This window comes from Tupaia chinensis, unplaced genomic scaffold (assembly GCF_000334495.1).
Source record: "Tupaia chinensis unplaced genomic scaffold, TupChi_1.0 Scaffold000386_1, whole genome shotgun sequence".
NCBI classification, from domain to species: Eukaryota; Metazoa; Chordata; class Mammalia; order Scandentia; family Tupaiidae; genus Tupaia; species Tupaia belangeri.
The window spans coordinates 3,139,931-3,157,847 of record NW_006159888.1 but is presented as its reverse complement, the minus strand read 5'-3'; the positions used below and the strand labels follow the sequence as shown (position 1 = coordinate 3,157,847).

General features: G+C 40.3%; 1 protein-coding gene and 1 pseudogene across 4 annotated transcripts in view; both read right to left on the bottom strand.

The window, feature by feature from the left end:
• The window catches only part of MAP3K2 (mitogen-activated protein kinase kinase kinase 2), a 118,243-nt gene that overhangs the window by 11,644 nt on the left and 88,682 nt on the right, over positions 1-17,917 (bottom strand). For all 4 annotated transcript variants that reach the window (XM_014589843.2, XM_014589844.2, XM_006153694.3 and 1 more), the window contains 3 exons: positions 17,277-17,483; positions 8,588-8,736; positions 7,802-7,933 (listed from right to left, as the gene is read on the bottom strand). In XM_014589843.2, coding sequence (XP_014445329.1) covers positions 7,802-7,933; positions 8,588-8,736; positions 17,277-17,483 — 488 coding nt within the window. The remainder of the gene's footprint in view (positions 1-7,801; positions 7,934-8,587; positions 8,737-17,276; positions 17,484-17,917) is intronic.
• Positions 9,454-11,820, bottom strand: LOC102494793 (importin subunit alpha-1-like; annotated as a pseudogene).

The following is a 17,917-nucleotide window of genomic DNA, read 5'->3' as shown; positions in this document are numbered from 1 at the left end:
CAGTCGACTACATGGGAGCCCAGCAACATAGCCATTACACTAACTGCTGGTCCCAAAGACAACCACTCTTCACAAGGTCTGGTCAAGCCCAATTCCCTTCCTCCCGTCCATCAGATCTTGAATTCACTCATCCAAGTATATCCTATTGAACTGTCTACTTTATTCTTACTTTATCTTTTAATGTGTTTTTATTGAAATTTGCTCATTTATTTCTCAGGAGAAAGAATGAGTATGATTAGAAAATAAAAACACAGGAAATTTGAAGTTTTTTTTCCTTTTTAAACTCAATACATTAGTTTAAAAAAATTTAGAAAATACATTACAGGAGAACTTCAAATTTTGTTAAGTATGTTTTAGGGCAAGATGAAGTGTCAGGACCAGCAGATGGCATAATGTTTACATTGCTGGACTCCCATGTAGTTGAGTGCAATTCAAGTCCCAGGACAGCAGCTTAAAACACATGCCAGGCGTATGTGCGTGCATGACCAAAATCCCAGGAAGAGAATGGAGGAGAAGGGACTACAGTGTGGCCAACAACCCCGGGGGTGACTGGTGACTTCTTGCTTTCTGTCTCTCTCTCCAGCAAGTGCATGCACCCTATAGCAAAAACCTCTCAAAAAAATAATAATAAAATAAAATAAAATAGAGAGAGATATTTTTGCTATAGGGCACATGCACTTGCCAGAAAGACAGAGAGAAAGCGAGAAATCACCGCCCCCCCCCCCCCAGGGGGGACACAATCCTTTCTCCTCCATTCTCTTCTTGGGCACACACATACGCACACACACACAGCATGAGTTTAAGCCACCGGGTCCAGGACTCAAACTGCAGTCGACTATGTGGGAGCCTAACGACACAGCCATTACACCAACTGCCAGTCCCGCAAAAATATCTCTCTTTAAAAAAAAAAAAAAATGAAGGGTCATTTCAGAATGCTGAGTCAGTGTGAGGTTGAGAAATAGGCACTTGGATTTTGAAAAAGCTTCCTTGTGTTTCCAATGTACAAGTATGACTAATAATCATCACTTTAAAAATGAGGCCAGCCCTGTGGCATAGCAGTAATGCACTGCTCAAAAGACGCCAGATCTCATATGGTAAACACGGTCACCAGCCTGGTCAGCTTGAGACATGCTAAGTATGCACCCAAGATCTGATGGGCTGGAGGAATGGAGGAAGGAGATCTAGCATGACCAGACCCTGTGGAAGGTGTTCGTCGCTTTCTCTCTCACATGCATACACATGTGCGCTATCAGAAACAAAGGAAAAAGAAGAAAAGGGGACCAGCAGATGGCATGGTGGTTAAGGCGCTGGATACTCCCACATGGCCAACCAGGGTTCAAGTTCTGAATCTGGTGGTTTGCTTTCTCATTTCCTCTCTCTCTCACTCTCACCCTCTGTCTCTCTCTGGTCAAATTAAAAAATAAGTGAATGAATAAATAAAATAAAATAAATAATTTTTTAAAAAAGAATAAAAAATTAAAATGAAATGTTTGCTAGGAGACAGATCTTTTTTTAAACAAGAAAATATATCCAAATGTTTCTGCCTTTCCTTTAATTTTGGCAAACTATGTACTCTGTCATGTAAAAGTAGATCCTTGGGTTTTACAGATTTAACCATTTGCTGTTTCCACTATTCATGAGTATTCCCTGAAGAGTCAACAGTCTGTGTAGTTGTGTAGACCCAAACTTACAAACACATGTAGAAAGCCTTAAGCAATAAGTGTGCCCAGTCAGCCACACACCTATCATTCAGTGTGGCTTATCTGTTCACAGTCTACTTAACTCTGTCTCCTCCCCCCCCTTAGAGAGTGTGTGCCCCCATCAGTGAAAGACAGACAGAGACAGACAGAAAGGGAGAAAGAGAAAGCACCTCTGAGTAGGGCATGATCTTGCCACAATCCCTTCTCCTTCATTTCTTCCCCCTGTTGGGATTTTGAGCAGGCACACACACACACACACACACACACACAGTGTGTTTTCCAGGCCACCAGGTCCAGGATTCAAACTACATGGTCAGCCCTGCACGATCCAGTTGCCCTACCACCAAGGCCAGAGTCAGTCCTATTTACGCTGTCTCTACTTGCAGTGATATTCAGAACAACTCTGCTAGAACAGGTTTTCCAAACTACAGGCCACAAAGTATAGAAAATATTTAGACTGCAATAATAAGCTGCAAATGGGTGATGCAATTATGGATCCTCTGGGCAAGTTGGACCAGTGACTAACAGCTCCATCAGTGTAATCTACAACTGTATACTATAAAACTGTTCATTTTTTCAGTGTGTACAACTGGAATCAACTGAGAAGTACCATGTCAGCTAAAAACTGTGTGTGTGTGTGTGTGTGTGTGTGTGTGTGTGTGTGTGTGAGAGAGAGAGAGAGAGAGAAACATAATGAAGCCAACTGCTAGTTATGGTCCAAGTCTGAAAGTAGTTCTAGGTAAAGTAAGAAATGGAGTGGTAAGTTTGGGAAGACTAGGGCCAGCCAATGGTGCGGGGGTAGCGCTGTGCTCTATGACGCCGGACCCAAAAGGGAAGGTCCCACATTCATGTCTTGAGCCTCCTGGCACATTCTGGGTATGTGCATACATACCCATGATCAGGCTAGCTAGAAATGGATTGTGCAGTATGAGAACCTTGTTGGTGTGCCTGCCTCTCTCCCTCTCTCTCTATCCTCTCTCACTCTTTTAATTAATTAATTTATTTTTATTTTTGCCATTGGACACATGCACTCACCAGAGACACAGAGAGAGAAAACAGGGAAAATGAGAGATCAACCCCCAGTGGGGATGGTCATGACACAAGTACACGTGCCTGGTGTGTTTTTCTTTTCTCTCTCTCTTTTTTAAAAATAATTATGTATTGCGACCAGCAGGTGGAGTGGTGGTTAAGGGTACTGGACTCCCACATGGCTGACTGCAGATCAAGTCCTGGACCTGGCAGCTTGCTTTCTCACTTTCTCTCTCTCTCTTGCTCTGTCCCTCTCTGGTCAAATTTCAAAAATAAATAAATAAATAAAGTTAAATAAAATAATTCTTTAAAAAAATTATGTATTTAATTGAATTTAGCTCTGTTGTTATTATTTTAATTTGCTACAGGGCATGTGCACTCACCAGTGAAAGAGAAAGACTGAAGGAAAGAGAGAAAACAAACTGTCATATGTGAGAGTCCAGAGCCTGAATCACCACGCCATGTGCTGGCCCTAGCCTGGTATATTTTTCATGCTGCCAAGTCCGGACCTCAAACCACAGTCGGTCAGTGGGATCTAGCACCTCAACCTCCACGTCACCTGCTGGCTCTTTCTTTCTTTCTTTTATGGAATAAATAAATAAACTTCATAAAAATAAAAGTTTGGGAAAAGTGAAAATGGAATCACAGAGCTTACTTAACTCCAGGCCATAAAGGGCCCTTCACACTAACTTTAAAGAGGAAAATTACACAGCCTCATTCATAAACTTGGAGATTCAGGAAAAGTCTAGGAACATATTCATGTCTAGCAACTGCCATGTGTTTGCTATGTATGCTGTATAATTTATTTGCATTATCAATGAGCTGTCATTTAGTCAGATACTTTTCAAATTCAAGGAATGACTGCTGATGCTTTGAAGAAGACAGCTGCCCTTATGAAATGAAACATAGCTAGTGAGAAGCACAATCTACCATCTCCTCCTGAAGAGTCCTAATTTAGTCTTCGACAGCTGAATATGTAAAGATTATACATTTTTGTGATGTAAATCAGTTTTAACCAACTATTTTCATTAATCTTATCTTCAAAAATCTGGGATCTCTAACCATATTTATTCATAATTATTTCCTATCCCTAATTTAATATTTATTGCACAAACAGTAATGGAAATTAGAATTAAAAAAAAAAAAAATCACAATCCCAACATGTCACATTTTATTTTTCCTAATTTCTTTAGTCCTTGTCCAAATACAAATACATTTTTCTTGTTTATTTTGTACATGCATTGACAGGAGATAGAGAGCAACTTCTGGAGAGATGACTACACCATAATCTCCTTTATTCTCCTCTTGGGATTCTGGGCATGCATATACATGTGCCCAGCATAATCCTCAAGCCACCAGATCCAGGACTTGAACCACGTGGTTGGCCATGTAGAATACAGCCACCTTAACCACCATACGAACCACCATACCGTCTAACTGGCCCTTATTTTTATTTATTTTTTTAAGAGATTTTTAGCTGTAGGGCACGTGCACTCCACTAGTCCTTCTTTCTTTTTAAGACAGAAGGTCTCATTATGTCTCAATTCTTCTGCCTCAGCCTCCTAAATGACTGGGATTACAGGCACATACCACTGAACTAGCCTTCAAGTTGCAACAAAATTTAAACCTGAGCCTCCCAGGTGATTCTAGTCTGTGAAGCATAACATCTCAGTAGCACATGCCACCACGGCTAGGCCTAGGTACATTTTTAATATCATAATCATTACTGGAAAGGAGTTTATATTCTGGGACAGAGGGTGGCATGGAGATTAAGGTGCTGAATCCCACATGGCTGGCTGTATGGTTCAAGTCCCAGACCTGGCAGCTTGAAAATCATGCCAGGAATGTGTGCATGCATGTCCCAAAATCCCTAGAGGAGACTGGAGAAGGGACTGTGGCATGGCCGCTCCACCGGGAAGGGAGGAAGGTGATTTCTCTCTCTCACAAGCACACATACTATATAGCAAGAAAACCCTATTTTTTTCTTTTTTTGGGGGGGAGGGGGAGGGGTTTGCTATAGGGTGCATGTGCTTACCAGAAAGACAGAGAGAGATAGAGAAACAGAAAGCAAGAAATCACCCCCCAGGGGGGATGGTCACACCGCAATCCCTTCTCCATTCTCCTCTCGGGATCTTGGGCATGCACGCACATGCGCCTGGAGTCTGGGATTCAAACCGTGGCTGACTATGAGGGAGTCCAATGACATAGCTATTACGCCAACTTCTGGTCCCCAAAAAAACTATTAAAAAGTTTAGGGGATGGCAAGTGGTGTGGCGACTAAGGGCACTGGACTCCCACATGGCAAACTGCAGTTTGAGTCCCAGACGTGGCAGCTTGCTTTCTCACTTTCTTCCCCCCATCTCCTTCTCTCTCTCTCTCATTCTGACCTTCTCTGGACAAACTGAAATAAATGGATAAATAAAATTAAATTTAAAAAGTTTATATTTTCCTCTCTTACAATAACTTCCTCCAACTTCACTACAGGGTCGTTCATTATTTTAATTAACATATACTCTCTTAAGAGAATGCTGTTATAATGAACTGCCACTGTTTTTTTTTTTTTTTTTGGAGAGGTTTTCGCTATAGGGCACGTGCGCTCGCCAGACAGACAGAAACATAGAAACAGAAAGTGAGACATCACCCCCCGGAGGGATAGTCACACCGCAATCCCTTCTCCATTCTCCTCTTGGGATCTTGGGCATGCACGCACATGTGCCTGGCATGAGTTTAAGCCACTGGGTCCGGGATGCGAACTGCAGTAGACTACGTGGGAGTCCAGCGACATAGTCATTACGCTAACTGCTGGTTCCCATTAACTGCCACTGTTAATATCCCTCTTTTATTTCTACCATTATTTTGGATTGTCAGAAAAGTTATGACATATTTTTCTATGTTGTTCAAAACAAAAATGCACCATGACTTTTCCAATGACCCAAAAGATAATACTAAAATAAATGTGCAGAGTTTTGCATCTTTTGGATTACTTCTGTGAGATCGCGAAGTCAAAAGGCTCCAATATCTCAAAAGCCTTTAACACATCCAGTTTTTTTTTTTTCAAAGATTTGTAAAAACCAAATATACTGGCAACAGAATCTTTAAAAATAAAAAGTGGTAATGATAACCACTGTAACCATAGTATCATTATGCACAATTTTCGTGATGATAAGAAGTTAGTTGCTGCTCTTGTGACACTGAGGATGGTTAAGAAAATTACCATTTGATACTGATCCAGATAGTTTTACTGATCTGTAAGCTAAAAGTGCAACCTTGTACACTGTATATAAAATTCTAATCAGCAACCCATAAAGAATCATCAATTAAAACTTTTTCTAACATATGCTACCTACTAAATTATGCAAATGCATGTTTTCTAAAAGTTATTTTTCCTTTATTCACGAGACAGCATATACATGTACAAATAAATGGGAGTGAGAATAAGTGAGTGACAGAGAGAGAGGAACACCCCTCCATAGGGTCTGATCATGCCAGGATACACCCCTCTTCAAGTCCTGGATCCAGCCCATTGGATCTTGGGCACTTGTGGACATGTCCCAGTATGTTTCAGGCCAACTGGGCCAGAAATCCAAACCATGGTTGTCACGTGGAGTCCAGCTTCACTTGCACAGCACTCTACCACTGCACCATAGAGCTGACCCAAGAATGCATGTATTTTTAATCACCACCATCTTGAAAATCAGTAGTATTAGAATGCACTCTAAAAACACAGAAAGTAACATATAAGGAATGATAGAGATCACAAATAACACTTTTCCAGCTCCTAATGAAAGTACTAATTTTGGGGACCAGCAGATAGCATAACGCTACGTCCCTGGACTCCCATGTAGTTGACCATGGTTCGAGTCCCGGCTCTGGTGGCTTACCCACTTGAGCATGTGTGCATGTGTGCCCAAGATCCTGAGAGGAGAATGGAGGAGAAGGGATTGCAGTATGGCCCTCCCCCCAGGGGGTGATTTCTTGCTTTCTCTCTCTCTTGTCTCTCTGGAAAGCGCATGCACCCTATAGCAAAAACCTCTTAGAAGAAAAGTAAGTACTGATTTGAGCAATGACCATCAACGGATGTTAAAAACACTAGGTGTGGTGGTGAAAAGAACGAGATGTTTATATATGGCACTGAATTGAGATTACTTTCTGGGCTGCAGAACAAGACAAACTTTATAATTTAACAATCAGGGTATCAATCACTCTAATCTAGTAATCATTCTTAGCATCACAATGGAACAACCAGAAATTGTATGTCTCCTGATAGCACTCAACATGAAGTACATAGCCTCATATATGATGTATCAAATTAAAAAAGGCTGAATTAGAATGTAATGTAGACTTCAGACGTAACTTATAATTTAAAAAAATAGAAAGATGAAGGAACAAACTGAACAAAAATCTACATGGATGCAATTAGAGAAATTCGAGATCAAACTGTTAAGAAGCAACTATATTAGGGCTGGCAGGTGGCATGGTGGTTAAGGGCACTGGACTCCCACATGGTTGACTGTGGTTTGAGTCCTGGACCTGGTAGCTTGCTCTCTCACTTTCTCTCTCTGTCCCTCTCTGGCCATATAAGTAAATAAATAGATAGATACATAGGTCGATCTACTGATCGATCAATAGGTAGATAGACAGAAAGAAAAAACAAAGTTAAATAAAGTAATTCTTTAAGAAACAACTACCATGGCCTATTTGTCAAATCTATATCATGTAAAAACTGACTGTTCTAGGGACACAACTGAATATAATGTGTGATCCTAAACTGGAACCTCGTTTGGATAAATCAATTATAATAAACATTTTCAGGACATTTAGGGAACTCAGGATGGACTGCTATGATGCATGTAACCTACTTTAGAACACTTTAACCGTAACCAGTTAATAAATACAAAGAAAGATGAAGAAGGTAGAAAATAAATTCTTATCCAGCTCTAATTTAAAACTTTTCCAAAAAGTTGTCCTTAGCTAGTGTTAACTTTTTGTAATAAAATTTTCTCTTGTTTTTCTACCCTCAACTAACACTTTAAATAGACTAAGTTTATATTCAAAACAATGTAATGACTTACCCCTGGCATATACTCCATAAATATGGAAAGTGTTTTCTCTTGGGGATCCCTCAAACAGCCATAATACTGAACAATTCGTTCATGCAGCAAGTTTTTCAACAGCTGAATTTCACATTCAAGTGCGTTTACTTCCTGAAAGACAGAACTCATTGTTAAGTCTTTACAATATTGTTAGTGAAAGCAAAGATTTCCAAGTTCATGGGCTGTCAAGGTGATTTCATTCTGAAATTTCTAGTTTCCAAGGAACAAACTTTATTTATTTACTTACTTACTTAAAGTTTATAGGGCAACTGTGCTTGTCAGAGAGATAAAGAAGGAAAGTGAGATATCACCTCCCAGGGCAATGGTTATACCACAATCTCTCCTCCTTCAGTCTCCTATCAGGATTTCAGGCATATGGCACATACATGCCCAGCATGATTTTCAAGTTGCCAGGTCTGGGACTCAAACTTCTAAGTCAGCCATGTGAGACCCAGCACCTTAACCTCCATGCTACTAGCTAGCCCCATAACAAAAATTTTAAAGTCTCTAACCAATACCTTTTTAAACATACCCTGATGGTATGCTAAAGCAAAACTAAATCAGCTGAAGACCATAACTGAAGTATTAAAAACTGAAAAGTCACCGCATAAAGTAGATAAACATATCTGATCATCTACTGTTTTGCAAAAACTTCATATTAAAGAAAACCCCAAAATTATACTTCATTTTATATCAGTTCTTGTTTTTGTTTTAGTAATAATGGTCCTTATAATGTAACAAAGAAGTTTCTGCAGTGATGTTTACCTTGCTTGTCTCAGGGCTATCAGGGTCAAACTGAACTTGCTTAACAGCCAACTCTCTTCCTGTATCGACATCATAACAGAGGTAGACCCTGCCAAAGGCTCCTTGGCCAAGCAGTTTGCCCAATCTCCAGTTGGTTGGAGCTCGAGGTGCTGAAAAAGAACACTTTCTTAAGATGGAACAGTCAGATGGCACATGAATGGTTAAGGACTAAATAAATATAGTGATATCCTTTATTGAATGTGCTGGGATATAAGGGAAAATCATGACTATCAAATGCATACTAGTTAGAGCCTTTCAACGTTTTAGGAATTCTAAACCCAAACAAAGATCATATTCCATGACTCATTTTTCTTCCAACAGATTATTTTTTCCTGATTATAAATGTAACAACATCTTTCACTCAATCCAAGATTACACTATTTCTATTATTTCTAATCTTTATTGCAGCAGTATTTGTAGTTAGTTTTCAGTTTCTGCTTACAAGATAGAAAGCTGGGAAGAGCAACATTCCCATTTGAACAAGAGAAATCTAGGTTATCTACAAAATTATAATCTTTATTGACCCGATCATAAAACTCAGATTGCAGAGCAACCTACTAGCCTGAAATCTAAGGAAAAGCAGGTACCACCAAGAAGAGATGAAACACTAGGGCCAGAAGATGGCATAGTGGTTGAGGTACTAGACTCCCACATGGCAGACATGGTTTGACTCTCAGACCTGGCAGCTTGAAAATCACACTGGGCATGTGTGCATGCATGTCCAAAATCCCAGGAGGAAAAGGGATTTCTATATGGTCGATCACTGAGGTGTGATTTTTTTTTTTTTTAAAGAAAAGGGTGGAATTTAATTTTATTTACAGGACATTGCAAGGTTTGAAATTCCACACGGAAATAAGAAGCCCATTTGGAGGACAAGCTCAATGCAATATGCACAGTTTGGAACTGTTCAAGTATAGTTTCATTGTAAAAAGTGCTACAACAACAACCACATTTAAAAAGAGTTCTTGGTAGACAAATAGTAAGACAAACTTATATCAAACACAGCACACAACAAACCCCTCTGTGCCTCAGCTGTGCAGTCTAGAAGTTAAAGGCCCTTAGTCCCATCCTGCACTTGGAAGGTGTAGCTGTCAGAGGTAGTTTTGGGCACAACATTCTGACCTTCTTCTACAGAGAAATACTTTTCAATCAAGTTTAATGAAGACTTGTACACAGACTCATTTTCATGGTTTTGTAGGGCTTCAATTTTATCCAGGCCGCCACATTCTTCAATCATTATACTAAGTTTCTCAGTTTCTCCTAGCTTCTCAGCAGCCTGAAAGATATTTGAAATGGCATCCAAGATAACCAGAATAATTTTTGTTATATCTTTCATAGTTAAAAGGTTTACCAGTGGTTCTGTGATGCCAGAGTGAATGAGGTATACAATCTGCTCCACTGTCCTGCCACTTGTGTAGTTGGTCACAGCCCACACAGCCTTTTTTTTTTCTTTTTTTTTTTGAGAGGTTTTTACTATAAAGAGTGTGAGAAATCACCCCCCAGGGGGGATGGCCACCCTGCAATCCCTTCTCCTCCATTCTCCTCTTGGGATCTTGGGCACACATGCACATGCACCTGGCATGGTTTAAGCCTCCAAGTCCAGGACTTGAACTATGGTCGACTACATGGGAGTCCAGCAACATAGCCATTATGCCAATTGATAGCCCCTCCTTCTGTGTCTTCAAGTCAGCCTTGGAGAGCACGGTGACAAAGAACGTGAATAACCCATGATTCACAACCTGCTTGATCTAGTCCTGCTGACCAGTGGTGATGTTGGACATGGTCCACGTAGCTTCCTTCTGAATATTCGTTTTGGAGTTAGTCAGCAGGCTGGGGAAGACGGCGAGTGCTCCAGCATCTATCACAGCCCGAGTCCATTCATCTGTCCCAGTGACAGTATTACCTATGGCTTTTAGGGCAGGAGTCACAATGGGCAATTTAGTAGCTCTCAGAACCTTCGCAAGTTGGAGAACAACTCCTGCTTTCACAACCATTTCAATCCGTTCATTTGGACCATTGGTAAGGTAGGAAATAGCCAAGCAGGTAACTGCTAATACTTCTAAATCATCGTGATGCAGAAGATGAACTGAAGTTGGAAGAATCTGCTCAACAACATCTGGCGGGGGTGCAGGATTCTTGTTGAGGCAGAGGTTTGAAAGTGTCCAGGTAAGATTACGTAAGTAACCACATACTAACGATGACATATCAGGAACTGCAAGGAGAGCCAACAGCGGGTCAACTGCTCCATACTTGATAACCAGGTCCCAGAAAACTGAACCATCCCCTGCGATGTTCCCTAGAGCCCACACAGCTTGTTCACTGATGTGCGTGTGGGGAGAGGTCAAAAGAGAAATGAACACGGATAGCACCTCCGTCCACCACAGCATTGGTCAGTTCTGACGTCCCAGAAGCAATGTTAGTGACTGCCCATGCAGATTCAAACTGGATGGGACTATAATCAACCCAGCCTGGATGATGCTGTCTACGGGGGGGTTGTTTTTCCCTAGAAAGCAGCTTCCTAGCAGCTTGAGTAGCCTGGAGCTGGCTTTCCAAATTGTTGCCATTAATGCCTTTGACAATGTCACCAACGGGGCCAATTTACAGTGCCCTGGTTGTTGCGGTTTTCCTGCAGTGGAGAAGTAGCGTCATCGGGAAATGAGCTTACATTTCTCCTTTTCAGCATCTGGTCATCCTTCTGAGCTCTTCTCAGCTCCACATTAACTTCTATTCTTGGCGTCCTCATTTCTGTACTGTCTTTTCCCTTGTTCTTGAATCTGTTAAGATGGGCAGGCACCTGGTGAATTAGCATTCCCATTGGTGGACATGGTTATGAGACAAAGGGAGAAAGCTGCATAGACGGCTCAGGCTCCCATGAGTGCAGGCGCAGGGCTCACAGTCTAGGTAATCCACTGTCCTCAAAATGTCAACCACGGCTCAGCCTTAAGACAGTATCACTGAGGTGTGATTTCTAACTTTCCCTCTCTGTCTGTCTCTGGCAAGCATACACACCCTATGACAAAAACCTGAGGAAAAAATAAAGGAAGAGATGAAATGGAAGCACTGTTTCCCTATGGCAGAGGGCAAAGAAAAAGACCCATCTAAGCAGGTAGGAACTCAGTTCCCTTTTAAACAAGTATCAGCTGGTATACGAGTATCAACATTTTTTTTTTAATTAAGATTTATTTACTAGGGCCAGTAGGTGGCAAGGTGGTTAAGGTGCTAAACTCTCACATGGCCAACTGCAGTTTGAGTCCTGGACCTGGAGGTTTGCTATCTCACTTTCTCTCTCTCTCTCTCTCTCTCCCCCTCGTAAATTAAAAATTAATAACAAATTATCTATGATCTTTTTTTTTTTTTTAATTTGACCAGTGAGAGACAGAAAACGAGAGAGAGAGAGGGGGGAAGTGATAAAGTAAGCCACCAGGGCTGGGACTCAAACCATGGGTCTACCATGTAGGAGTCCAGCACCTTAACCACCATGCCACCACCATGCCACCTGCTGTCCCCATGAGTCTCAACTCTTTGGAAGATCCAGACACAAGGCAAGTCTACACTTACTCAGTCATGTCTGTGGACCTCCATCGCACACTCACAGGAGCAGGAGACCAGAGAAAGCCTCTGTTGGTGGTTGAAGCTTAGAGAAAGAGAATGATCCACTGTTGGGGAAAGATAGAAAGCCCCTCCTAAAACGTTATCATCTAAGAAAAAAGAGCCTTAGACTGTGGGAGGAAGGGTGGCAAACCCTGTCACCCTCAGTTTACAGGTGGAGACCCACTGAGTAGGGAAATAGGGATGTGTGTGGGGGGAATCCTACTCCTGAGAAAGGGGCAGGAAATGTTCTGTAGCCTTGACTGTCAGAGTTCTCCTACTCCTGCAAGATGGTCAGCATCACTGAGATAGCCCACCTCTGAGAAACAAGGAGATAAGAGCTTGCCTAAGGTTAAAGCTGCACAGAACAGAGAATCTCCATTCCCCTCTTCCATTTGAGACTAACAAGTAGCAGCAATCAGCTGTTGAGAGGGGAAATAAAGGCAGAGAGATAAGAGTTAGGCACCAAAAAAGGCAAAGAAATCCTAGAGGATTTTGAAATAAAGAATTCTTTCAATAGGATCATAAGTAGTCTCAACTAGGCTGAGAAAAGAGTCAGTAAACCTGAAAACAGGTCAACAGAAAATTTCCCAAAGTGAAACACTAGAGAGGAAGAAAAAGAAGCCAAGATGTGGGACATCAGACAGTCTTCTGTACAGGTAATCGTAATCCCAAAAGAAAAAGGAAAAAAATGGGTAGAAGAAATACTTGAAGAGAGGTGCTGGGGGCAGCATCGTGCCCTTTGGCAGCCAGGCAAACATGGCATTATGGGAGAAGCAAAGTGGGCCAGCCATGTCCTGCAGCTAGCCCACAGCCTGGCAACTGCCGTGCCCTGCCAGCCTGCCATGCCCTGTCTACCCAGGTGCCAGGGCAAATGCCACCCAGACGCTGCACATGGGATATGTTCTGCTGTCTGTGTGTAAGTCTACAGGGAAATATGAAGACATAACAACAGAAAATGGTATTGGAACAGTGGGAATCAGCAATTTTGCACAGGAAGCTTTGGGAGATAGTTTATTGTAGTCTGCCTGAGGTTGGGACAAAATTGAACAAACAAGAAGAGTTTGGTGCTTTGGAAAGTGGGAAAGCTGCCACTGAACTCTATTCTCCTCTATTAAGAGAAGAAACTGAGATTAATGAAGCTCTTGTAGAAAATGCAGGACTTGTCAAGAAATCTTATTACGAAGATGGATAGCTGACCAAGATGACACTAAATAACCCTTCAGACTAGATCAACTAATGAGTGAAGAAGCATTTCAGAAATATGTAAAATCTACTGAAGAGTAAAACTAGAACCCTTAAATAAAGTAGTGTTTGTTAACAACTTAATCCAACATAGTTGTCTTAAATTAGTGGTCGATATAAGACTTAAAATAGCCACTTTCAGCAGTTATCAGTTGAAAAGAAACTACTCTGAACACTACTACTGGGAAGAAATACTCCTTAATTAACTTTCTAATGATCATATTTTTGATAAAAACAAAATGCATCTTTTTCACAATATTCTATGATTCTTAGACTAGGCTCAAGTATTCAGAATTCAAGAAATTATCTGTGATAAAAACTATGTAAAATTATGTAATTAATGATAACACTTATCTTGAGCCTTATATAAACTATATTTTGTTTATACCCATCTCTGGATTTGGGTCAGAATACTTAATAATCTTCCACTGGAAATAACTGGGAGTGGAGAAAAGTTTTTGCTAGTTGTATAGTGTCAAAGAATAGTACTATTTTTAGTTTTGCAATATACTATATTTGCTGGTACTATTTTATACAGTTGAAGCAACAGTTTTGCAGCAAATAAATAAATAAATAAAATATTCAATTTCTTCATTAAAAAAGAGGTGCTGAGAACTTTTCACAAACTACATATATAACAATCTCAGAGAACATCAATTAGAAACCTCTCCATACACATGAGCATTTTCCAATAGGTCATAGAAAATTCATACCATGAAAAACTATATATGGATTTCAAAACTGTTTTGCACCAAAACAAACTCATACTTTAATTCCATTTCTTCATGAACTTTTTGAAGATTCCTTGTATACATAGACATATTTCTTATTTCGACTGTTGAAAACCAAAAAAAAACTATAATCCTGAATGCAACCAGTGGGGAGTAAAAAAGCATATTATATACGGAGAAACAAAGATGAGAATTATAGCACATTTCTCCTTAATCCAATAAACCAAAAGACATCAGAGGAATAGCTCTGAATAATAGAAGGGAAAAAGAAAACTAGGCCTAGATTTCTATACCTAGAAAAAATATGTATCTTTCGAAAATAAAGGATAAATAAATACCTTTTTCAAACAAATGAAAGCTAAAGGAATTTATTATCAGCAGACCTGTTTACAAGAAATTTAAATGCAATTCTTCAGGCAGAGGAATTTAATACCTGACAGAATCTTGGATCTCCGTAAACCAAGATCTATAGAAATGAATAAACTAAAGAGATTATAGGAAAGATATATAAAAAGGCATTCTTCTCTTATTTTTAATTACGTTAAAAGAAAAAATAATAGCAATACAGTGTGAGATCACAAATGTAAAAGTAAAGTATGACAACATTAACACAAAGGGGAGCAATTTAGAGTATGCAAATACTGTGGCAATAAATATCTCTAAAGCATGAACTTTTGTAGGCACTGCTTATATAATAATATCTAAATACTTTGCCATCTGGCTTTAGTTACTTCCGTAGTCCTGTCCCCATTATTTTAAGTAAGATATCCTGTATACCAGCCAAAAATGAACTACTCCCTATTTTCAGAATATGCCATAGACCCTTGTATATGTCACCTCCTTAACTGGTAAATTTCTACTTGCAATTAATATAAAGATTAAATATTGTACTATAATTATTTCTTCTTTATTTTTTTGAGAGGTTTTTGCTATAGTGCGTGTGTGCTCGCCAGACAGACAGAGAGAGACAGAGAGACAGAAAGCGAGAAATCACCCCCCAGGGGGGATGGCCATGCTGCAATCCCTTCTCCTCTGTTCTCCTCTCAGGATCTTGGGCACACACGCACACATGCCCAGCATGAGTTTTAAGCCACTGGGTCTGGGATGCGAACTGTGGTCGACTACATGGGAGTCCAGCGACGTAGCCATTACGATAACTGCTGGTTCCTATAATTATTTCTTCATATATCATTCTCCCTTTAGACTCTTTGAGGTCAGTAAAGAAAACTCAGTACTACATAATCAACAAGGATATGTAGAATGAATAAAAGAAAAAGAAAAAAAAACTAGTTGATAACAATTTTCCAAATAAAAGCAAAAGACAGAATTAACCAAAGTAGTTAGCAGGGATAACACACTTACAGGTGACCTCTAACCAACTATTCAGAAACACCATTAATATTGTCCCCATGGGACTCAAGATGTTGACTGTGTCCCATCCCAGTGATGAATTTCTACGTGTGTATCTGGGATGGCAGTTAACCTTCCTGGTACCAAAAGCCAGCATGTAGACAGTGATCTGCACACCAGAAAGAGAACCTTCACCAGGAACAACCATGCCAGCACCCTGATCGCAGATTTCCCAGCCTCCAGAACTGTAAAAAATAGGTGTTTATGATTGGTTAGCCTATCTCTAAGCCTTAAGGTTGAAAAATGAAGGAGACCTTCATCACAGCACAGAACCTAATTCCAACCCAAGGGGGGATTGTTTCATCTACAGCACTTTCAATCAGAGGGACATGATGAAAAAGAAGGAAAAACAAAAACAAAAACAAAAACAAAAACAAATAACACCAGCAGGGATTCAACAGGAGCTCCTGGGGCACCAAACAAATGAAGCAGAGTGGAGCAGCTTATCCAAGGGAAGAAAACTAAAGAGTCACTGGAAAAGTCTCAGAAATGGTTAGAATATACATGCCAAATCTAAACAGAGTGACAGCTTCTTTTATTTTTGTTTTGTTAAAAGAATTATTTTATTTAAATTTATTTTTATTCATTTATTTTAATTTGACCAGAGAGGGACAGAGAGAGAGAGAGAAAGTGAGAAAGCAAGCCACCAGGTCCAGGACTCGAATCACAGGCAGCCATAAACTCCAGTGCCCTTAACCACCACACTACTTGCCAGCCCCAGAGTGACAGTTTTCTAATTACATTATTTAAACCACATCAAGAATCTTGTAACATAATAACCAAAATGCCCAAGGTACAACTGAAAATCAATCATCATATGAAGAAAGAAAAACTTGAACTTGAATGAGAAAGACAATAAATTGACACCAATACCAAGAAGAATAGGGTGTATTTGAAAGGATTTTAAGTCAGGTAATCATAAAAATACTACAGCAATTAAATACACTTTTCCTTGAGTCAAATTTAAAAAAAGTATATCATCAATATCTTTCTTTTTTTTTAACTTGCTATACTGCACACACATTTGCCAGAGAAAAACAGCAAGAGAGAAAGCACTCCCCAGTGGGGGATGGCCAAGTCACAATACCTTCTCCATTCTCCTCTAGTGATTTTGGGCACGCACACACACATGCCCAGTGTTTTTCAACCTGCTTGGACGGGAGTGAACCACTATCCCTCACTCAGAGGGAAGCAAACCAGTGTACCTTGCCTGACTCAAATCACATAGTCGGCCATGTGGAATCCAGCTGCCTTAACCACCACACAGGCTGGCCCATCATTATTATCTTTTTTTTTTTTTGGAGAGCTTTTTGCTATAGGGCGCGTGCGCTCGCCAGACAGACAGAGACACAGAGACAGAAAGTGAGAAATCACCCCCCAGGGGGGATGGTCACGCCGCAATCCCTTCTCCTCCATTCTCCTCTCGAGATCTTGGGCACGCACGCACACGTGCCTGGCTTGAGTTTTAAGCCACTGGGTCCGGGACACAAACCGCGGTCGACTACGTGGGAGTCCAGTGACATAGCCATTACTCTAACTGCTGGTTCCCTCATTATTATCTTTTTTGAAGAGTTCATCATACCCTGAGTATTCACTTGGTATTTATCCCTTTTAACACTATAGACTTCAGCAAAGGTTGTGCTACACATTTCACTATGCCAGTTTCTATTACTTACAACGGCTAGGTGGGCTGATGTCCATTACAGTCAAAGTAGGATTGTCTATGTCACTTCCTCTTCTTCTTATTCGACTATCATCATACTCTGGGGTAAAGATACTGCTTCCACTACTAGTGCTTAAGGAATGATCAGTAGGACTGAAACTCACAGGAGACCGGAAGCTGGTCCCTTGAGTCCGTCTAGCCCTTGGGAAGGTTTTACGACCTACAAAATAAAAATAGAATTACCTCATTAATAAGTTGTACTTTAAATGTTCAGTAGTCCCACCTTATCCAAGGTTTGGCTTTCTGGGGTTTCAGTCACCTGTGGTCAATCACTGCCCAAAAATACTAAATGGAAAATTCCAGAAGTAAATAATACATCAATTTTAAATTCCACAATGTTCTGAGAAGCATGATGAGATCCTGTATCATCTTACTGCCCTGTCCAATATACGAATGATATCTCTGTCTATTCTGTATATGCTCTCTACCGATAGCCATTCAGTTATCTTGGTTATCAGACCAATAAAACACAGTTTCTATATAGAGTTTGGTATCATCTGTGGTTTTAGGCATCCACTGGGGTTCTCTGAATGTCATCACAGATAATGGGGGGGTGACTTCTTTAGAATTTGTACCACAGGGAGTAGAAATTTG